This window comes from Panthera tigris, chromosome D4 (genome assembly GCF_018350195.1).
Source record: "Panthera tigris isolate Pti1 chromosome D4, P.tigris_Pti1_mat1.1, whole genome shotgun sequence".
Classification (NCBI taxonomy): Eukaryota; Metazoa; Chordata; class Mammalia; order Carnivora; family Felidae; genus Panthera; species Panthera tigris.
Window position 1 is genome coordinate 72372826 of NC_056672.1, and position 23779 is coordinate 72396604.

Below are 23779 nucleotides of genomic sequence, written 5' to 3' on the forward strand. Positions count from 1 at the left end.
TAGAAGCCATCTATTCTTGCGCAGACTGATGCCCCCTACTGACCTGGCCCTAAGAAAATGCGGGGACAGGTAAGGTGGTTAAAGTCGGCGAACTTCCACCCCAAACGGGTCAAGTAACGCCTTGACTATCTCCACTCTGCTAGCAAATAAAAACGAGAATTCAGCCCAGCCAAAGGCCTCGAAAGGAAGCACAAACGCATGAAAAATTGGGTTCTCTCAAAAGGCACAGTTGGGTCAAGGTGTGAGTCTGGGTCCTCCCTTTCTGATGCTCCCTCCTCTGGAGATCTCTAGGCGAGCTTGGTCAGAACCCTCACACGGCCTCCTTGAATTCCCTTCTAGGTTTCCCACCCAGTGTCCTCCAGCTCCTTTGCGCCTCACAGTCTTTTATGCCATTCCTATAATATGCGGCGTGATTCCTTCCATTTTGGGTTATCTTCGAGGCCAGGCGATCCCGACTCCCGTGCGGGCCCCAAAGCCCCCAGCCCCCCGCGTGCCTGCCGCGGGCGCCTCAGTAAACGCGGGCGGAATGGAACAGGATGCTCCAACGTCTTTTTCCACCTCTGATTTCCGTTAAATATTTGTCCGGGGGCCGCGCGCAGCCTCCACAGGGTAGCCTCTTGGAGGCAAGGGTGGCCACGCGGAGGACAGCGGCCGAGGGCTCAGGGCGCACTTCCTGCGGGCGGCGGGCGGCGGGCGGGGGCGGAGCTTCGGGCGCGCCTCCTCGTCCTCCCTCCTTCCCTCCTCCCCTCCTCCCTCCCCTCCTCCCGGGCAGGCCGAGGCGCCGCGGGGGCGGGGCCGCGAGCGGGCTGGGCGGCGTGGCGGAGCTGGCTGGGCGCCCCCGGCCAAGGTGCGAGCGAACCGCGGCGGGCTCGGGCGCGGAGCGGGGGCGCGCGGCGCGGAGCAACCCAGCCCAGCGCAGCCGGGCCCGGAGCCTCGCGGGTGGACACGAGCCGGCGGGCGGCGGCGGCGGCGGCGGGGGTGGTTCTCAGCCCGGCCGGTGCAGGGCCTCCGACCGACCGCGGCCGAGCGGGGCCTGGGCGCGGGCGCCGGGGAAGCCCGCCGCGGCGGGCGCAGGAGGAAGCGGCGGCGGCGCGTCCCGAGCCGTGCGCGCCATGTCGGGCGGGCCCCCCAAGGGCCTGCCGTCCACCGGGCCCCACTCCCTGCTCGACATGCCGCACCCGCTGGCCGGCTCCAGCAGCGAGGAGGCCGTGGGCGGCGACAGCACGCCCAGCCCGGACCTGCTGATGGCCCGCAGCTTCGGCGACAAGGTGGGGCGCGCGGGGCTGGGGACCGGGAGGCGCGTTTCGCTCTCGCGGGGGATGGTGGACCCGGAGCCCTCCCTCCGGGCCCCGGGCCGCGCCCACCCTGGCGCCCCTGCCCGGGGGCGGGCGTTCCCTGGCTCCCCAGAGCCATCGGAAAATCGTCCCTCCCGGCCGCCCCCGCGGGGTCGTAGCCGCAGGGGGGGCGGCAGGAGGGGGCGGACATGCCCCGCCGTGACGGGTCGCGAGCGCGGGTGACAGCTGGAGGGGAGGGGTCCTGGCCGCGTGGTGCGGCCAGTGGCGGGTGTGCAGTGCCCGGCGCGTGTGCCCTGGGATGGGGTCCCGAGTTCCTCCCGGTGCATCCGCGAAGGCTGAGCTGCCGGGTGACTTGTAGCTCCCCTACTTTCCTGGCACTGCAAAGAAGCAAGAGTTAATGGTTTTCCCTGGTGGGAGCGGCAGCGTTGGTCTTGCTGCCCGAGTCGTCTTCCTCACGCTCTGTCATGTGGGGAGTGATCTTTGTTTAGGTTTGCTGTGTGCCCTGAGGAGTCACCTGACTCAGACCCCGGCCGGCGGGTGGGGAGAGTCTCGCTGTGGTTTTCTGTCTGGGGCTCTTTCTTTCACCTCTCACGGCCTTCCACACTGTTTAGTTTTGTCAGAGGCCCGTTTTTTGTGGTTGATGGAAGGAAAGCTCGCCCTTTGACCTTCTTTGTGCAGAAGGAAGCTCCTGATATTCTTAGAGCGGCAGAATAATCCTGCTGCTTTGAGAGACAGCAGAGTACGGTGAAGGGCGAGGGGCGGCATCCCCATGACTCCCTGCCCCATGGCCATTTCAGCTGTGACCAGGACTTGAGCTGTGATTCTCTCAGCGCTGCTGTGGCCACCTACTCACCGATATGCAGAAATTAGAATTGTTCTCAACACTTGTGATCAGGACTCCCTCCTCCCAGTAAAATACTGAATGAATTCCTCCTTGTCCCAATGTTAAATGCAATCAGAGGGGACCTCTTTCCCCCGTAGATGGGAGGGCATGTGATACAATAAAAATGAGTATTAGTGCACTGAGCACTCAAAATGGCTATGGAGGGGGACTTGATGTACCTTCCTGAAAGAGTTTATGAAAGCCAGGAGTGGGGAGTAGAGCATTAGGAGCAAAAAGACTTAAAAAGCTAATTAAACCAATGAATTGAGCAGGTTGAGGTGTGTGTTGTGGGGGAGGGGGTTCCTTGTGATTATTTCTCTTTATTTTATAGATGACAAACTATGAAGAGTTATGTTGCTTGGAAATACCTTGCCCATATTTGACGTTCAATAAGTAATTGTCAAATGACTGAAAGAATAATTTGTTGCTCTCTTAAAGACAAATTGTTCCTGCATGCATGTGTGCATGTAGGATACGAAGTTAAACCTTCTGATTTCCTTCTCAGGATAGTGAATTAATTATCTATTGCTGTGTAACAAATTACACCAAATTTAGCACCCGCAGATAGTTTGTGTGGGTCAATAGTGTCATGTCATCCAGGAGCAGCTGAGCTGGGTGGTTCTGACTCCGGTCTCTTTTGAGGTAGCAGTCAAGGCGTTGACCAGGGCTGGGGTCATCTGAAGATTGGGTTGGGGGAGGATCAGCTTCCAGGCTCATTCACTTGGCTGTTGACAGGCCTTAGTTCCTCTTTATAGGGCGGCTTGCCATGGCAGCTAGTTTTCCCCCAGAGAAAGTGGTCCAAGAGGGCAAGTGATCCCAAGACTCAAGCTATACTCTTGTATGGTCTAATCTTGGAAGTGACATAATTCTGCCGTATTCTATTGATCACACTGCTAATACAAAGTGGGAAGAGGGTATAAATATAGGGGGTAGGGGTGCCTGGGTGACTCAGTCCGTTGAGCATCTGACTTTGGGTTTTGGCTCGGGTCATGATCCGAGGGTTGTGGGATCAAGTCCTGTGTCCGGCTCTGTGCTGGGCGTGGGGTCTGTTTGGGATTCTGTCTCTCCCTCTGCCTCTGTCTTGCCCCCATGTGTGCACACGCCTCACATTCTCTCTTTCTATGCCTCTCTCAAATAAAAAAAATAAATAAAATCTTTAAAAAATATATCAGGAGACAGGGATTATCTGGCTATCTTGAATGCTGGATGACACTGATTGCTATTTTAGTTATTTATTTTAAAGGTTTTTAAAATTTATTATTATTTACTCATTGCGATACCCAACGTAGGGCTTGAACTCATGACCTTGAGATCAAGAGTCACATGGCTCTTTTTTACTGGGGCAGCTAGGTGCCCCCACTGATGGCTATTTTAAACATTTACTTAGCGATCCACTCTTGGAGGACACTTGTCTCAGACATATGGGCATTTTACTAATAAATACTGGAGGACAAATGCCCTGTACCACCAAGGTCTTGTTGGTGGGCAGGAAGTCAGGCCCAAGTCTAATTACTCCTGGCTTCCAGTTCTATGAGAAGACAGTCTTGAAACCATTATTATTAATTATTGAATATTTAATAAGTCTCCATACAGCTGTAAGAAGCATCAAAATGACATCACTCCCAAGGGCCTGATTTATAGTAAGCCACTTTTCCTTGGAGGCTAAGTAATGTAATTTCTTTCTCTGACTGGAAGTAATATTTTCCTTGAATCTTGGCGTGCATGTATGCTCTAGCAACTCTGGAGAAATTTCTGTAGAGAGAAGCTAGCATGCAACAGAGGTGAGTCAGGACCAGTGGAAGGAAGGCTTCTCTTTGCCCTGCTTTCTCTTGCCCAGGCAGCATGCAGGTCATTGGAGGACAGGTAGGAAAGCTGAGTGCTGTGATCGGTCTTTGAAAAGAAACCTGTTTTCTTGCCTTTTTGGACAGTGCATCGTGACCCTGGATGCCTGGTTCAGAGTCAGTTCTGGGATTGGAGAACGAGGGTTTGACAGGCTGCTCGTGGTGCAGGGTTATTGTATTATGCGGAGGAGAATTGCTTTCTGTGGGCCAAGCACAGGGTAGTCTTGTGTCTCGGTCCAGCAGACGCTACTGAGTGGCATCTGGGATGCTTGCTTGAGAAGGAGCAGCAACCAAATATGCCCTTTTCATCCACTGCCTTTGAAAATCATCCAAACCTTGGAGTTACGGGAGAATCCTTCCTATCTTCCCAGGGTTGCATGAATTCTTTTCATGCCAGCTGAACTCACCAGGCCTTCTATCACCGCATCCTTCATCTCCTCCTAAAATGTAAATAAACCACTTGACCTGCCTCGCTTTTTTACTTTCATCTGCAAACCACTCTGGGCTACTTCTCCCCTGACTCAGCCTCCAACTCCTGCGTGCCTCCCAGAACTTAACACCAAGCCCGCTCAAGCCCCAGCTGTGGTTAACAACCCTTCCCACATCCTCAACCTCTTCACTGAACTCTTCTGCCTACTTCCTGCCCTCTTAGGTTACTGCTTCTGCCAAAGTCTTCAAAATGGAGCTGTCTTTTCATTCTGTACTCCACTTATATCAGGATCAGGAGATGGAGGTCCGTTTCCTTTCTCTCCACTGCCCTTTTTTTTTAATTAAAAAATTTTTTTAAACATTTATTTATTTTTGAGAGAGAGACAGAGCATAAGTGGGGTCGGGGCTGAGAGAGAGAGGCAGACACAGAATCCGAAGCAGGATCCAGGCTCTGAGCTGTCAGCACAGAGCCTGATGCGGGGCTCAGACTCATGAGCCATGAGATCATGACCTGAGCTGAAGTTGGACGCTTAGCCAACTGAGCCACCCAGGTGCCCCTCCACTGCCTTTTATAAACCAAGCTCTGCTCCCTGGAGGCTCATGTCATTTTATTTGTTCATTCACGTATTTGAGGACCTACTTTGAGATAGGCACTGTTCCAGGAACTTGAGATGAGTCAACCAGTGAATACCGCTGCCCTCATGGGGTACTTTTTGTGACTATATACTATGCTATATAAAAAATGCTACGGGAGGGAGAAAAAGTAGGATGAGGGGATTTAGGATCACTGGCTGTGGGAGGGGGATTTGGAGAGGCTTTACTGAGAACTTGAGATTTGAGTAGAGACTTGGAGGAGATGAGGGATGGAGTTAGCGAGTAGATATCTGGAGGAGTGTCCTTCTAGGTGGAAGGAGCAGCCAAAGCAAAGTCTTGAAGGCATCTGCCTAGTGTGGACTGGAAGAGCCCAGAAGCCAGTGTGGCTGGGGCAGAGTGAACAGTGGAGAGTTGGCCGACAGCAGAGAGGGGAAGGGTCCGGATTGTGTAGGGCCTCATAGGTCACCCTGAGAACAGGCCTTTACTTTGAGTGCCATTGCAGTGTCTTCAGCAGAAGGAGGGACATGATTTGACTTATATGTTGAAAAGGCTCACACAGGCTGTTGAATTGAGAATCCTTTATTTGGCTCTTCCACTGAATTCATTTCCTTTTAGTTAAAAGGACATGAACCGAGTGCAAACTGGCCGAAGGGGAAAAAAAAAAAAAAAAAAAAGCCTGGCTTGTGTTTTTGAAAAGCCCCAGGTATTTTGGCTTCAGGAGTGGCTGGAACTAGGTATTCAAATGATATTGGGAATCTGTCACTCCATCTCTTGGCTCCGCTTACTTCTGTGTTAGTTTTATTCTCAAGCTAGTGAAGGGATACCTTCTACAAATAAGTTTCACAACTTCAGCAGAAAGAGAGCACCTCTTTGCTGAGGGCTCCAGCAAAAGCCCTGGGCTGCTCTCTCATGGGCCTAAATCGGGTAAGTGCCGAAACCAAGCTCTGTAACTCTGATGCCCGGACCTGCACCAGGTCCTCATCTTTGGAGAGAGGAGAAGGGAAGTTTTTGGTAGGTCTGTTTGTTTGAACTATGGAATGTACATGCAGAGTGTATAAAATGTATCCATATGGTTTGAAGAACAAAATGTATCTCCAAGGTTTAAAGAACAATAAAAACTCATGTTCCTACCCCCCCAGATTAAGAGAATATTACTAGTATTTTATTTTATTTATTTATTAAAAAAATTTTTTTTAACATTTATTTATTTTTGAGAGACAAAGCGTGAGTGGGGGAGTGGTAGAGTGGGGTGGTGCAGAGAGAGAGGGGACACAGAATCTGAAGCAGGCTCCAGGCTCCGAGCTGTCAGCACAGAGCCTGACATGGGGCTTGAACTCATGGACTGTGACATCATGACCTGAGCTGAAGTAGGATGCTTAACTGACTGAGCCACTCAGGTGCCCCTTATTTATTTATTTTTAAAGATTTTATTTTTAAGTAATCTCTACACCTAATGTGGGGCTCGAACTCACAACCCTGAGATCAAGAGTTGCACTCTCTACCAACGGAGCCAGCCAGGCACCCACAAGAATATTACTAGTATTTTAGAAGCCCCATGTGTGCCTGGGGAGGATGGAGGTGGTTACCAAAGCAGGATCAGGAGGCTGCTAACAGAAGGAGGAACAAAGGAATGTGAGGCAAGCAGAAACAAATGTCCGTTATAGGCCTTCCACGACCTTTTTCTTCCCTGTCATTTCTAACTTGCCGGCCTTTCATTCTTCTTCATTAAAATCTCTAGACCCCAAGTCACTGTCTTCTCAAGTCATGCCCTCACCTCACGGTGACTCTGTTCAAACCTACAAAACTATCAGCTTCTTGACTTGAATCTGCACACACCTTCACCTCTTTTTTAATTCAGTTGCCCTCTCCCTGGCCACAGCCTTGCGCTATAATGCCCAGAACGGTTCGGGCTCAGAGATAATGCCATCAGATATCTTCTCTTGCCTTACTGTCCCCTCAGTTGGTCATTACTGCCTGCACCTGTTCTCTGACCACTTGTACTTCCCTCCCTCCTTTATTTTGTATTTTTATTTTTTATTTAAGTAATCTCTACATCCCACATGGAGCTTGAACTCATGACCCTGAGAGAAAGAGTCACCTGCTCTTCTGACTGAGCCAGCCAGGTGTCCCTCACCTCCCTCCTTTAGATGGGGTGGCTCATCTCATCAGTTGCTCCCTCCACTTCCTTTCTTCGACTCCCTTCTCTCCTCCTTTTACACCCAGCCTGGATCATTCCATTGCTTCAGATCTTTTCCTGCACCTTGAGAATTGCTGCCAGTGTAAATTCACTGGTTTTAACCACAACTGGGGCCTCAGTGGTGCTGGGCACTCCTTTCTTTCCATAGAGGCTCCTGTTCTGTGCCATGGCTGATCTGACGCTTTTCTCTGTTCCTCACACCTCCCCCTCCCCCCATTCTACCCTCCCATTCTGCTGATGAGAAGACAGAAGCCACCATAAAAGAACTTCCTTTTTCCAGACTGTGAAATGATGTGAATCCGTAGCCATTGTTTCTTGGTTGCCCCAGTCGCTGTAGAAGGGATTCTAAGGCACCGCTGGACTGTATGGCCCGCCCCCTCTGGCCTCTCTGAGACCTCGCTCCGTTCATCATCCTCACCCATTTCTGTGTCTTCACATTCCCTCTCACCTGGCTCATTCTATCAGTAAACATACTCAGGGCGCCTGGATGGCTCAGTCGGTTAAGCCTCGGACTTCAGCACAGGCTATGATCTCACGGTTTGTGAGTTCAAGCACCGCGTCCGGCTCCGTGCTGACAGCTCTGAGCCTGGAGCCTGCTTCGGATTCTGTGTCTCCCTCTCTCTCTGCCCCTCCCTGGCTCGTGTTCTGTCTCTCTCTCTCTCTCTTAAAAACAAATAAACATTGGGGCGCCTGGGTGGCGCAGTCGGTTAAGCGTCCGACTTCAGCCAGGTCACGATCTCGCGGTCCGTGAGTTCGAGCCCCGCGTCGGGCTCTGGGCTGATGGCTCGGAGCCTGGAGCCTGTTTCCGATTCTGTGTCTCCCTCTCTCTCTGCCCCTCCCCCGTTCATGCTCTGTCTCTCTCTGTCCCAAAAAAAAAAAAAAAAAAAAAAAAAACGTTGAAAAAAAAAAAACAAATAAACATTAATAAACATCCTCAGGTCACCCTTGCTTCTTAAACCAGGAGTAAAGAAAACTTTGCCGTGAATGCCTTTTGTTTTCTTTCCCCGTTTCGTGATCTGTTTTGTGACTGCTCTTCACAGACAGACTTTTTGAAAGTGAGGTCTGCTACTCTTCCTAACTCCTCAGCCTGCCGCTGTCGGGTTTCTGACTTTACTAGCCGAGTCCCCTTGTGACTTCCTTCTCGCAAAATCCAGTAGGTGCTTCACGGTCCCTATCCTTCCTGACCTCTTGGCAGGTTGCACTTCCGCTGTTGAGTACCCTCTTACTTGAAATATTCTTTGCTTGGCACTCCAGAGTCAGCTTGTCTGCGTTCAAATCCCAGCCCCGCCTGTCTACAGTCTTTGTGAACCTCTCTGAGCCTCCGTGTCGTCATCTGTAAACAGGGGGATAACAGAAGTACCTGTATCACAAGGTTGATAGGAAGATCTGGGGAGTTCATGCCTAGAGTAGTGCCTGAGAAGTAGTGAGCCTTAAATAAATGCGAGGTGCTGATGGTGGTTATCCCCAGGTATTGTACTCTCCGTATTTTCTTGTGCGTTTCTGCCCATTCTCTGTCAATGTCTGTGTCAGTCGTGGTCAGGTCAGGGTGAAAGGCCCCTTAGGTATTTCCAGCCGAGAGCCTATAATCCAGGGAATTAATCACATCAGTGATGAAAAATGTGAGAAGTCAAGAAGATGGTGAGATTAACCCGGAGAGAAGCAACTGCAAGGAAACTGCTGTCACTGTCAGTGCTGGAGGGTCAATGGGAGGAGGTGGTGTAGAATCTAGGAGCTTCTGTGGGAACTAGAGCTGTGGCAGGGCTGCTCAACAAGAGTGGGGTCCACAGAGGGGGATAACCCTGGAGAGAAGCAGCTGCTGCCAGGGATGCTTATCTGAACCAGAGGGAAAGTGTTTGGGGGGTGTCGGGGGCAGGGGGAAACACACTGGCCTCTCTGGTCTTTCGTCAGTATCTTCCATTGACCAAAATATCTTCCTTGGTGGACATGAGACTCTAGCAGAGCCAAACAGTCTTTCTTGGGTCTTTGCTCAGATGGGTGCTGGTGGAAAGAGCATCTCTTTCTGGTAGCCCGTGAACCTCTGTTTGCTGCAGTGTGGAGAGTGCCCGCTGAAGAATGAGGCCAGAGAGGAAAGTGGAGCTGGGAGAGAAAGAGGGGGAAAGGCCCTGAAGGCCACCTGAGTCCTGGATCCGCCTGTGCTGGCAATGCCTGAAGCTAGCACTGCCTCTTGGTTCCGGAAGGTCACGGATTCCCTTTTACTGACACTGTTTTGAGTTGTGTTTGTCACTTGACACTTCAGAAAAATGTTGACCGAGGGGCGCCTGGGTGGCTCAGTTGGTTGAGCGTCCGGCTTCAGCTCAGTCCGATCTCGCAGTTCATGGGTTTGAGCCCGGCGTTGGGCTCTGTGGTGATGTCCTGTGCATCAGCTACGGTGCTGTGTTCCTGTTGGTCAGCCCCACCATCAGGGTGTATGCCTACGCATCAGCTATGGTGGCAGAGGTGGTGTCTTCACGAGGTCCTTGGAGTTTGGGGAGCCTTTTTGGTCTAAGTGGGCAAAGCGTCACGGGCTGAGGGAGTAGCTGGAGCAAAGCTCCTGAGATGAGAAAGACCTGTGCCTGCTGGAGTTGGGTTGAGTCTAGTCATGTGTTGGGATGGGTTTTGAGGGTCTAGAGTGGGGATTAGTGAGAGAGGAGGCAGGGAAACCGGTCAGGAGGTGACCGAAGACGTGGGGCTCGGACTCACAATCCGGGAGATCGTGACCTGAGCCATCTGAGCAGAAATCAAGAGCTGGATGTTTAACCGACTGAGCCACCCAGGCCACCCCTTAGCTTTTATTTCTTAGGCAGTAGCCAACCCTGGAGGGTTTTCGAGAGGGTGAACGTGCGGTCAGCGCTTGGGATGGGGAGTGACTGGCAGAGAAAGATGTCGTGGGAGTGCTAGCCAGGGATTTAGGTTGGGGCCGTTGCCTGCAAGAGGAAAGAGTAGGACATTAAGGATGGCTTGTTTTGGTGCAGTGGGGGTGACTGGTGCCCTCCCGGCGAGGGGCACACGGACTGGGGAGCAAGCGTGAGCAGGAAGTGGAGAGATGACTAGGGTGCAGTTTGAGGTCAGGAGTCAGGACAGGGGTTGTCTGAACCCCACCTTTGAAAGCCTTAGCACAAACGCTGCTTCTGGAAAGCTCTTCTTCATTACATAGACACGTAACCCCAGTAGATCCAAGTAGAGATGGCAGTGGACGATGCACAAGGTGACGTGGAGACTGACAGTCAAATGCAAGGCAGGGGGTTGTGGTAGTTTGGTAATAAGAAGGGTGGTGGCTGGAGGGGAACACAGGGTGAAGGGAAGGGTGTAGGATAGGGGAGACTTGAACATTATTAGTGAGGGTTACAGGGAAGAAGACAGATGTTTTGTATGAAAATGCAGAAATAACAGCTTGGCAAAAGTGCACTGATTTATGTATGAGCAATGGGGTTTGTTTACTAGATACTAGAGGGGTCATATGCTGTCTGGTGTCAGCCTTGCCCCACAGAATTCCTTATTTTGGCTGCCAAAGCAGTAATCAAGAATTACTGTTCTGTGGTGGTGGCAGGGTGGTCTGGGAGGGGGGTGTGTGGACGAGGGCAAGAGAAGGGGCACCTGGGTGGCTCAGTCGGTTGAGCTTCTGACTCTTGGTTTTGACTCAGGTCATGAGCTCACGGTTTGTGGGTTCAAGCCCCGCTTCGGGCTCTGTGCTGACAGTGCAGAGTCTGCTTGGAATTCTTTCTCTCCCTCTCTCTCTGCCTACTTCTCCCCTCAAAACAAATAAATAAACTTAAAAAAAAAGAAAAGGGCAAGAGGGAGATGAGAAATGGTGTTTCAGGACTCCTGTTTGAGAAAAGACACAGAGGCAAGAGAAACAGCATGTTTGGGTAGCAGAGTGCAGGCACTTTAAAAAACCTTTATCTGTCGAGCGTGTGCCTGTCTGCCTAGCTCTGCTAGATGCTGAGGACGTTGAGAAAGATGAAAAAAGTAGGAACCTCCCTCGAGAGGTTCTTGGTCCAGTGGAGAAGAGATGGTTGCAACAGAATGTGAAAAATGCTAAATGTATTTACTAGCTCTGAGGCCTGGGGCACAACTCTTAACCTTGTAATGCCTCAGTGTCCCCCTAGGTAAATTTTGGGTTATTTTACGGGAGTGTCCTGAAGGTTGGGTGTTTAGAATAGTGTCTGGCACACGGTAAATACCGCGTAAATGCCAGGTGTTTATATTGCCTTAGAAGCTGACCCTGAGAAAGGATTTAACTGCCAGTAGTTTATTTGAGAGGTAAAGGAAAGTGAGACAGGGAACAGAAGGCACCAGTAAAAGGTAAGCTACCAAGCCGGTTTCCACTGAGCCCGGCTGGGTGTTACCCTGGGAAGCCTTGGAGCCTGTACCAAACGCACGCCTCCGTTACCCACAACCCGGGTGAGGCAGCTGGGTCTTCAGACAGTAACCTTGTCAGTCGTTGGTTGAGCGCTCCATGGATGGGGTGTTTGGGCATTTAATCCCCAAGCACTTTCCAGTCTGCTCCATGGGTGGACAAAGTAGGGGAGGCAGTCAGGCCAGGAAAAGCAGGTGCTGGCACTTGGAAGTCAGGCCAGTGGGCACTGAACTGGTCAGGGCCAGGAGATACGGGTGGGGCACTGACAGTCTTGACTACGGTTATGATGAACGTAAGACGCAGGGATGCCTAGGGGGATGGTGGCTTTTCTAAAGGAGATGATGTTTGAGGTGAAGAATGGAGTAGTTCTTTTACAAATGGACAGAGGAAGGGACAGTAACCCGGGCAGAAAAGCTAGCGTGTGCCAAAGCTTGGCAGCGTCTGATTGCATGAGTGGCCTGTGAGAGGGCTGCTGATAGTCGTGCGGCTCGAGAGGTAGGTAGTGGGCAGCTGACCGGCTATAATGGCAAACAGGAAGGGCTTTATCCTGAGCGATGGGGAGGCCAATCGTATTTTAAACAGAGAAGGTGCAGGGCCACACTTGTTAGGTCACTGTGACTGAGCTCTAGCTGGGATAGGATCGGTCGACTCAAGAGGCTGGTAGTCCAGGGAGAAGACTGTGGCAGCAGAAGGTTGGGGGAGGAGACAGTTTAAGTGGAGTTTTGACTCACTGATCTCAAGGAGTGTATTACTCAGGAGTTTTGTTTGCAAATGAGAGAAAACCAGCTCTCACTAACTTAATAAGCAAAAAGGTCAGCCTGTGGACAGGCTCACTTGAACCACAGAAATGAGCTGGAATTGGGTCCGAATGTTCCCAAGGGTCCGTTTCAGGCTCTCAGAGCAGCTTTATCCGTGAGGGAGGGAAATGGGGCAACTGGCAGCTCCCATCCCTCACAGTTTACAGCTGTGCCTCTAGAAGGGGAGTGAATCTCTCACACAGGGAAAAATCTCAGGGAGACCTGGCTTGGGTTACATCCCCAGTCTGAGACCAATCTACTGGGCCAGCGGCCTGAAGTACTGTGATGAGCCAGACTTGGCCCAGAGGTCCGACCATGGGGAGAAAGAGTCTGAAAGTCAGCTCTCATTCCAGCTACAAGGTCCCCGAGCAGCTATGAGGTGTACTGGGCAAACAGTAAAAGACTACTTACAGGGGAGACTCTCGAGTCAGAAGCTTTAGTGACTGGCTGAATCATCGTGGCAAGAATAAAACAAATTTTGAGAGAAACAGGTCAAAAAGTAAAACTGTAGATTTCCTAAGGTATAAATGCTTTTCAAAAGAAAAACTGAGATATAATTCACAGACTATAAAACCCACTTTTAAAAAAACACACAGTGTGGTGGTTTAATATATTCACAAGGCTGTGCAACTGTCACCATTTCCTAATTCCAGAATATTCATCACCCCAAAGATACCTCATCATACCCATTAGCAGACACTCCCATTTCCCCCCTCTCCCAACTCCTGGTAACCACCATTCTATTTTCTGTCTTGATGAGTTTGATACCTCTCCCTTAGACACCTTATATAGATAGAATTGTGTAGTATTTATCTTTTTGTGACTGGCTTGTTTCCTTAGAATAAGGTCCTCCAGGTTCATCCGTGTTGTAGCATGTGACAGGATTTTCTTCTTTTTAAAGACTGAATAACATTACATTGTATGGGTCTATCACATTTCTTTATCCATTCATCTTCTGGTGGACATTTAGTTTGCTTCTACCTTGGCTCTTGTAAATAATTCTGCAGTGGACATGGATGTATAAATATCTCTTTGAGATCCTGGTTTCGTTTTTTTTTTTTTTTTTAAATATAAAGCCAGAAGTGGGATTGCTGGATCATGTGGTAATTGTTTTTTTTAATTTTTAAGGTACTTTCATACTGTTTTCCATAGCAGATGCACCATTTTACAGTCCCCCCCCCAAAAAAAAATGCACAAAGGTTCCAATTTCTCTACATCCTCATCAACACTTGTTATTTTGATAGTAGGCATCCTAATGGATGTGAAGTTGTGTTTGATTTGTATTTCTCTGATGGTTAGTGCTGCTCGGCATCTTTTCATATGCTTTCTGGCCATTTGCGTATCTTCTTTGGAGAAATGGCTGTTCAAGTCCTTTGCTCACTTTTATATTGGATTATTTGACTTTTTGTTGTTGATTTATATGAGTCGTTTTTATATTCTGGATATTAACCCTTATCGGATACATGATTTGTAAGTATTTTCTCCCATTCCATAGATTGCCTTTGTGTCTTTGGCACAATTTTTTAGTTTTCTATAATCCGGGGTGCCTGGGTGGCTCAGTTGGTTAAGCGTCGGACTTCGGCTCAGGTCATGATCTCACGGTTTGTGAGTTCAAGCCCTGTGTCAGGCTCTGTGCTGACAGCTCAGAGCCTGGAACCTGCTTCAGACTCTGTGTCTCCCTCTCTCTTCTGCCCCTCCCCTGCTCGTACTCTCTCTCTCTCTCTCTCTCTCTCTCTCTCTCTCTCAAAAATAAGTAAACATTAAAAAAAAATTAAGTTTGCTATAATCCCACTTGTCTATTTTTGCTTTTGTTGCCTGTGTTTTTAGTGTCATAGCCAAGAAATCATTGCTAAATCCAATGTCATGAAGATTTTCTCCTACGTTTCTTCTAGGATTTCTATAGTTTGGGGTCTTAGGTTTGGGTCTTTAATCCATTTTAATCTATTAATTTTTGTATATGGTATAAAATGAGGGTCCCACTTTATTCTTTTACATGTGGATTTCCAGTTTTCCCAGCACCATTTGTTGAAAAGGCTGTCCTTTCCCCATTGAGGGTATATATATACTTTTAAAGCCGATTTCTTACTAAAATCAATAAATCATATTCATAGTTGAAGTTCTAAGATGAATTTATTCTACAAGCGTTTGAGTGACTTCTCTGTTCTGTGCGCTGTGTAAGGCATGTTCCTTGGGAATGAAGATATCTCAATTCTGGAAATGGCATTAGTCTGGGACATGTCTATAATTAGAATAAACATGTTTGTGGAATAGCTGTTTTATTGCAAACATGGAAGCCTAGGCCTTCTTTAGGGCTATTTCATTAGGGCAGATGTGTGATCTGAGGAACTGGGTGTGTGGTCATTCTGCTGGCATCAGCAACTATGCTGAAAAAGTGCAACATAGCAGCCTTTCTCTGCACTGTCTGGTCAAGCAAATCTTGTTTATTTCGTGACTTGTATCAGCAGTTGTGAAGGGCACTTGGACTTTTTGTTCGTTTCTCGGAGGCTTATTTGGGCCTATTGTGTGTCATACCTGGCGGATACCTAGATGAACAAGATGACCTTACCTTTAGGCAGTCAAGGCCCAGGAAAGGAGGCAGAGGAGACACAAGTGAAGCGTGGCAGTTTAAGATGATGATAGGGGTATACGTGGAATGCCGCAAGGGTAGTCAGAGTGATTTTTTGAGTTGAAGAAATTCTAGAGTAAAGCATGTTTGAAGGAGGCATTGGGGCACCTGAGTGACTCAGTTGGTTAAGCATTTGACTTCGGTTCAAGTCATGATCTCATGGTTCATGGGTTCGAGCTCCGCATTGGGCTCTGCTTGGGATTTTCTTTCTCTCCCTCTGTCTCTGCTCCTCCCCCACTTGTGCTTTCTCTGTCTCTCAAAATAATTAAACTTTATTTTATTTTATTGTAGTATTTTAAATTTTCTTTAATGTTTATTTTTGAGAGAGAGAGAGAGACAGAGCGTGAGCAGGGGAGTGTCAGAGAGGGAGAGGGAGACACAGAATCTGAAGCAGGCTCCAGGCTCTAAGCTGTCAGTGCAGAGCCCAATGCGGAGTTCAAACTCACAAACCGTGAGATCATGACCTGAGCTGAAGTCAGACACTTAACTGACTGAGCCACCCAGGTGCCCCATAAATAAACAAACTTTAAAAAAAAAATGAAGGAGGCATTGGGTTACCTATTACAGGTTTTATCTTTTTAATGGTCAATGTTGGGATTTCAGTGAGAATCTGAATAATTGTTTTCCGGTCTGATAGAAATGGGAAATTATGGGGGCACCTGGGTGGCTCAGTCGGTTAAGCGTCCGACTTCGGCTCAGGTCATGATCTCACGGTCCGTGAGTTCGAGCCCCGCGTCGGGCTCTGGGCTGATGGCTCAGAGCCTGGAGCCTGCTTCCGATTCTGTGTCTCCCTCTCTCTCTGCCCCTCCCCCGTTCATGCTCTGTCTCTCTCTGTCTCAAAAATAAATAAAAAACGTTAAAAAAAATTAAGAAAAAAAAAGAAATGGGAAATTATGATTTTTCAGCGCTTAGATTTTATTATGCACATTTTAATACGGTGAATGTTCTTTACTAGTGTATCCAAGATTGGCTAAGTAATTTGTGGGACCCAGTGCAAAATTAAAATGCTTGTCCCCTTGTTAAAATTTTTTTAAAGAATTTCAAGATGGTGACAGCAGAGCATTAAACCCAGTGCAGAACCCTTCTGAGTGCAGAGTCCTGTGGGAGCACAGGTCACACGGCCATGGAGCCGGCCCTGACTATCTCCTTTAGAGGTTTCCAGGTCCTGTTAAAATTACCGCTTACCATTTTAGTGCTGTAGGTCAGGACTATGGGATTCCTTGGGTGTGCTTGTGATGAGGCCTGCTTCCTGGGGCTTGCTTCTCCAGCCTGGGTTGATGGTGGCGCTTGCCTGGAATACTCTACTGCATCCCCTGTCAACATTCTAGCATTCCCTGTTTCTAGAAAAACAATGTGATCTCCCCCCATGCCCAGCCTTTCATGTTTAATGTGTGCTTGAGACTGTTTTTCATTTTTCTAACCCTTGCTTCTACTTTCTTTTCCCTTTGCTCTGGCCTCTTCCCCATAGAGGGTGCCCAGCATATATGTTCCCTCCGTTATCTCCACCTTCACCCAGAGATAACAGCAGGGTATGCTTATAATCGCTGCTAACATTTACAGCACGCTAACTTTGGTTGGGAGCCTTGCTGTGTCATCTCTGTGCATTCCCCTATGCTATAGCTACTGTCTTGGTCCCCTTTGACAGCCAGGAAAATGTAGAGAGGAGAAGTAACTTGTTCCAAGTCACAGAGCTAGAGGAGAGGTGGGGCTGGGAACTTGGGTCTGTCTGGGCGCCTGGCTGGCTCAGTATGAAGAGTGTGGGATTCTTGATCTTAGGGCTGTGAGTTAGAGCCCCATGTTGGGGATAGAGATTTAAGACTTTAAAAATCTTAAAACAAATTTTATCTGACTTCAGAGCCCATTCTTCTTAACCACCATCACTGCTAGAGCATTGGCATCCTTCCCCAAGCCCCCTCCCTGATTTCTGAGGACTTACCCACATTAGGCATTAGACGAGGCACTGCACGTTGCATTTCCTCTGAAGGGGTCGGGGGGGAATGAAACCAATCTCTCCTGTGTCTTACTTAGCTCCTATCTCTTCTCTCATTTCACTTTCTAGCTTTTTCAGCCTTCGTCCTCACCATACCAGTCTCCCTTGTTAGGGAAGTTTCCCAAGGCTTGCTGGCTTCTGCCTTCACTCTCCCCATCACCGCCAGGCTCCTCGGATGAGCGGTCTTTGCGCGCCTCTCCCATCTGCCTCGCCATCTGCCTCCTCTTGCCTCGGTGTCCAGGTCTGTGGTCCAGGTCTGCCCCTACCGCTTGCTACTGCAGAGACCCACAAAGGCTGTTTTCCTGATGTGGAGTCCCAGGCAGTTAGAGCTGCAGAGGCCCTGCAGGGCATCCACCCAGGACCGTCTTTTTTCACTTGAAATTGTGGCCCTGAGAGAGAAGCGATTGGTCAGACCAGGGTCACCCAGCTAGCTCACGGCAGAACTGAGGTTAGGACCCAGGTTTCCAGACCACTGGTTGAGTGCCCATTTTCTGTGACTCATGATGGTAACCAGCCTCCCCTCCTTTTTTTCTTCACTCTCTTTTTTTTCTCGGGGTCTCATTCTGTTCACTGCTGTTATTTCCCTAGCGTGATGCCTGGCACTTAGCAGATGCTTAATAAATATGTATCGAATGAATTGATTCTGTCCTCTCTTGGTCCTTCCCTGGTCTACCCCTGCCTCTCTGAATCCCCCTCTTTTTCCTTCCGACTCTAACTGTGGGTCCACCCAGTCACGGTCCCTGCCCATTGCTATCCTTCCGTACCATCTCTGGATGGACTTCACTACCACATCAGGGTTTAGGATTCCCAAATCTTCTGGTCTAGCTACAAAGTCATCTTCCCAAGTATTTTTAGGATTCTTGTTTTTAGCACCTTAAAATCACTCTGTGGCAAGAGTACTTAAAACCATACCTTTCTTGGCCTCACCTCTTAAGTATCTCTTTCCTGTATGCAGCATCACTGTCTTTTTTTAATATCTGTTTTCATTTCTCTTGTCCTAGTCAACATCCTAATTAAGATGTATGATTATCTTATCTCATTTTCCTGCTTTTACTCAGCCTACTCTTTTCTGACCACTGTAGCCTGAATTCACCTTCCTAAAAATACTGCGTTGTTGTGTCATTTCCCATCTCTGAAGCCCTGCAGCGACCTCCCATTGCTTACACAGTGATGGTGCAAGCCCTGGCCTTCTGTGTTTGGTACCTGTTTCTCTCTCTGATCCTCTCCTAGGGCGTTATGTCCCTGCCAAATGGTTTCACTCATGAGCTGCCTGGCATGTTGTGGGAATTCTCACTTGCCCACCCTTGCCACGCTTGTCTCCACTGTGTTTGTGTCTCTTACTATTACTGTGGAACCTTGCTACTCAAAGTGTGGTCTGTGGACCAGTGGCATTGGCATTAGCTGGGAGCTCATTGGAAATGCAGAATCTCAGGCCTAATTTAAGACCTACTGACTCAGAATCTGCATTTTGACATGATCCCTTAGTTATTTGTATGCACATTAAAAATTGAGAGGCACTGTCTTAAAATAAGGTTATCAGGCTTGACTAAACATTCACATCATCAGAGGACTTCTTAGATGATGCTGATGTTTGGGCCTCACCTCAAGAAATTTGGATCTAATGAATCTCGGATGGCCCAGAGACCAGTATTGTTTTTAGTTTGTTTTTGTGGGTTTTTTGGTTTGTTTTTTAAATGTTTATTAATTTTGAGTGAGCACGAGTGACAGTGTGCTGAGAGAGTATGCAAGTGGGGGAGGGACACAGAGAGAGAGGGAGAGAGAGAATCCTGAGTAGGCTCCACGCTGTCAGCACAGAGCCCTGCCTCGGGCTCGAACCCACCTTGAGATCATGACCTGAGCCAAAATCAAGAGTTGGTTGCTTGACCTACTGAGCCACCAAGGTGCCCCAAGACCAATATTGTTAAAAATGGTTTTTGGGGCACCTGGGTGGGTCAGTCGGTTAAGCATCCAACTTCAGCTCAAGTCATGATCTCATGGTTCATGAGTTCAAGCCCTACATTGGGTTCTGTGCTGATAGCACAGAGCCTGCTTTGGATCCTCTGTTCCCCTCTTTCTCTGCCCCTCCCCCACTCGTGTGTGTGTGTGTGTGTGTGTGTGTGTGTGTGCGCACATGCACACACACTTTTCTCTTTCAAAAATAAATAAACATTAAAAACAAGGTTTTTGTACGTAGTTCTAATTTATAGCCAAGGTTGAGATCAGTTCCTCTCATTCACCCAGTGGGAGTTTGCTGTCAGACATGTATATCTCCTACACTGTGCTCTAAGCTCCTGGAGAGCAGGGACTCTATCTGATTTGCTGATTGCTAGAATTTTAGGGCATGAGCAAAGCGTAGGATGGGGTGGGTACTCACATGTTTGTTGACTCAATTAATGGACATGTGCTCAATGATGTGTTTATAAGGGTATTTGTTGCAATATTATTTCTGATATTAGGCGATAAGAAAGAGCCCAAATATGCATCAGTAGGGAGCTATTTGTAAACTGTTCATTTACAAAATGCAGTGTTAAAGGGAATAAATAAGGCAGCCTTATATACACTGATATGCAACAATGGCAAGATATTTTAAGTAAAAAAAAAAAAAGGAAAGAAAGAAAAGGTACACACTGTGTAGTCTACTATCATTCGTGTGTGTGTATGAGTGTAGGTGTGAATGTGTACACTAGCCTTGGAAGGATGCAACATTACCTCTCAGAGGGTCACGTTCTGACCCTTTGAGAGTGTAGTCATCCTCCCGTGGAGGCTATTTGACCAAAGTAGAAAGAAGCCTCCTACTCTCTTTCTAATTTGGTTAGTAATAGTTGATACCTATTAAAAAGGAAAAATTTGACTAACCAACCCCTGACTAACCCAGATCCAATTTCAGACAAACACAGAAAATGAAACTGTCACTGGTAGTTCTGTTGAGTAGATGTGTATGTTGTCACTGCTTGAAAACTGAACCGTAACTGCTCAACACCTAAAAGGGATAAGGCTAAGCTGTTAACTGAAGGGATAAAAGAGATAATGCTTTTCTGGTAGTTTTTCATCTGTTCTGATCAAATACAGGTGAAGAGTAGCTCAGAGTGATCTTTACCCTTTTCTCCTGATGGCCAGTCAGTTTTTTGAGCTACCTTTTTTTCCTGGGTTAAGAAAGTCTTTTCTTTCCTGGTCCAGGTCAACTGTTGTTTCACTGGCTGTCCAGACTTTCCTGGACCCCCATTTCACTCTCTTGCCTCTGTCCTTCCTGCCAGAAGGGCTTCCCTGGCCATTGCCCATCTCAGTGAAAGAGGAGGGGATGTTGTGTTTTCAGTCCAGTGATGGGAGCTCTTGTACTTCCCAGTTTCCCTGATCACAGTCTTTATCTTGGTGAATGGTTTACCTGAGCTTCATTGTAGCTTCCTAGAGAGAGGGATGGCCAACTTTCAAACAAGTGTAAATGGAAAAAGTGGTACCGAGAGGTGGTCATGTTAGTGATGAGACTGACATCTCTTTGTTAGGTGGTACAATTGAGTTGACTTAATTCTCTTGGTGTAACCAATACTCCTGGGGAGACATGGCTCATTATTTAGGTCTGTGAAACTTTCCGAGTAACCTAGAAATTGTCTTATACAGTATGGATAGACTAGACTGTGTAGGCTTTTAGATAGAATGAAATCCAAATTTGGGGCTAACATGCACAGCTACAGATTTCTAAGTGTGTCTCAAATGCCATGGTTTGAGCAAAATGGTCACATCTCCACTTTCAGCTGACTCTGAAGAACAAGGTAGCCACTGCCTTTGTTGTTGTTGTTATTTGTTTTGTTTTTCTTAAATCATTCTTATTCTCTTGGACCTTGCTGTGTCCAGTGCTAAGTGTTGAGTGGAAAGGGTCACATTTATTAAAGATGTATTAGGGCATCCCAAGATTATAAATTATGGAAGCAATGTTTACATTTTACAAAGATCAGCTTCGGTATCATATATATGAGTATGTTTTCAAGTGTTGACCTTGGTGTGTTTGCTGCTTAATTTAAAACAAACAAAAACACAATACTGTTCATTTTAAACTTTCTTTGTGGTTAAATTATGATAAGGCTGAGGAAAAAGTCTTGCTGTTGATTTATATATGAATCAAGAAAACATCTATCTATAGGTTTATGATTTTGCAGTAAGTGGATAAGAGGATCTGTTAATCATGAGAAATAGTATTACCAGTAGCTGAGTGGATAAAGTTTATTTGCTACCTCTGTTTCCAAAGCAAGGAGGTACTCTATGTAAAGAAATTTAGAATTTACGTTGGAGATGTTAGAGTAATGTAGGTTCAAAGCAGGTGCAGCTAAGTAGAAAGAATGGAGCCTTTGGAGTTAGTCAAGGGAATCCTAATACAGTCACTTACTGCTAGCAAGTAACTTACCTTCCCTGAACTTCTGTTTTCCTGTCAATAAAATGGGAATAATAATAGTACGAACCACATAAGGTTTTTCTGCTAACTTAATGAGATTATGCATTATGGGTCCCCAAAACTATTCTCATAGCTGATTTTCATTACTGATATGAGCAATATGTTTTAGATGACTATAAAGAGTATTCTTTGCCTATTACTGATAGATATTGATGGTAAGGATAGGTGCGTCTTGTGGTGTGAATATTCTGAAAATAAAAGATGCAAGAAATGAAAAATGCTTTCTATTACCGCAAGGTTGTATGATGAAGGATTTTTTACAAAACAACAGAAAAAATAGACCCAGTTCTTCAGAAGAGTATATAAATTGTGGTAAGGAAAATCTTGAGTCCTTGCTAGGATTATTTTTTATAAAGTATGACTCCAAGGCCAAATTGTAGATACCTTTAACAAATAAATAGCCTACAATAAATATTCACAATTATGTTATATTACATTACCATTGATCTGATTATTACCATGATCTGATTATGGTAGACATTTTCATTTCCTCTTTTTATTTGATTTTTATTTTGTTTGACTAAGTGAATTACTCTTGGCTCATTCAACATGATGCTGAAAAGCAAAAGAGGAATCTTTTTGATATGTGAGCTATATACCTTGAGAAGAAAGTTTTATTTCATTTGGTATGAAAAGAGAATTCCCTCCCAAAGGAAATAGACGAGAAGAACCAGACTTAATCAGGAAGTTCATATTCCATTCACTTATTCATCAAATATTTATCTAGTGCCTGGCACTGTTCTAGGTGCTTATAGCCAAATCCTCTTGGGACAGTCTAATGCATTTCGGGCTTTTCAGGTTCCTGTTTCTCTTCCCCTACCCCAAAATTAAAAGATAAAGGTTTAAAATCAAAATTGTTGCTGTTATCTTATAGCTTATTGCCAGTATGTAGGAAAGCTATTGATTTTTGTAATTTTATCTTGCATCTAGCCACCTTACTGAATTCATAATACCTTTCAAATCATTTTTCAGTTCATTGTCTACTTAGAAAAAAAAGGGATTAATATATTTTGCAATTCAATGCTTCCTTTCAAATAAGATTTTTTTCCCCCCATTTTATTGCATCGGTCAGGACCAATGGATATTCTAAATAGTGAGGGCATGCTTATGTTGTTACTTGTTGAAGGGAATGTACTAAGTATTTTCTCACTAGATAAAAGTTTGCTGTTGGTTTCTTATCAAATTAATAGTTTTTTAAATTCCTAACTTACTATTTAAAAAAATCAGGAGTGGAATTTGGATTTAATGCCTCCTTAGCATTTATGGAAATGGTAATTTGATTTTTCTGCGTGAATTAATATAATTAATTGATTCTTAATACTGAACCTTATTTACATTTATACTTAGGGTGAATTTTACTTGGTTTGTGTTCAGTTTGCTAATTTTTTTTTTTAGCTTTATTTATTTTGAGAGAGAGCGAGTGCAAGCGGGGAACAGGCAGAGAGAGAGGGAGAGAGAGAATCTCAAGCAGGCTCCATGCTATCAGCACAGAGCCCAATGTGAGAGGCATGACAAACCATGACATTATGACCTGAGCTGAAACCAAGAGTCGGATGCTTAACTGACTGAGCCACTCAGGCGTGCAAGTTTGCTATAATGTTTTATATGGTGTTTTAGATTTATTATTTTCTGTTTATTCTGTCCTTTTTTCCCTCCCTTTTCTCCATTTCTTGACTTTGGTTGGATTGATCAGGTATGCTTTGTTCAATTTTATTTTCCCCCAAGTTCTATTTCCTGTTTCTCTTTGACCAATGTTTATATTTTTCTACCATAGGCAAGATTTAATTAGTAACTATAATTTTCTTCAGAACAAGAAAGACTTTGGGCTTGCTTTTACTTCCCCTTCAACGTTTTATAGAAATTATCCTGAATTTGAGTTCCTGATTGTGATAGATCTTTTTTTTTTAATTAATGCCTCTTCTATTTTATTAATTCATTTCTTAATTGCATCAAACCTCACAGTAACATCAGCTCTCCATTGAAAACTAATGTCTTCTTTCTTGAGCAAGGCTTTATTCTGATTTATTTTTCAGTATGCTACATTATGTCTGTGAGTAACTGAAGTTAAAAGAGAAACCTTGGATGATATACATTATACGACAACACCTGAAGAATATACGTTACTCTTTTCTGAGTGGTAATTTGGCTGTGTTTTTCCCCTTCAGACACAAATAGAAGTTGCTCCATTGTCTACTTAAAAAAATTTTTTTTTTGTAATGTTTATTTATTTTTGAGAGAGAGAGAGAGAGAGAGAGACAGAGCGCAAGTCGGGGAGGGGCAGAGAGAGAGGGAGACACAAAATCCAAAGCAGGCTCCGGGCTCTGAG

The 23779-nt window shown here is 46.5% G+C and overlaps 1 protein-coding gene across 2 annotated transcripts in view; it reads left to right on the forward strand.

Moving 5' to 3' along the window:
- Window positions 1-1047: 1047 nt before the first annotated feature.
- SNX30 (sorting nexin family member 30) overlaps window positions 1048-23779 on the forward strand; it is a 111120-nt gene continuing 88388 nt past the window's right edge. The window contains exon 1 of one of the 2 annotated variants that reach the window (XM_042963410.1): window positions 1048-1268. In XM_042963410.1, coding sequence (XP_042819344.1) covers window positions 1113-1268 — 156 coding nt within the window. In that variant the 5' untranslated portion in view covers window positions 1048-1112. The remainder of the gene's footprint in view (window positions 1269-23779) is intronic. The other variant, XM_042963411.1, reaches the window with a different exon arrangement.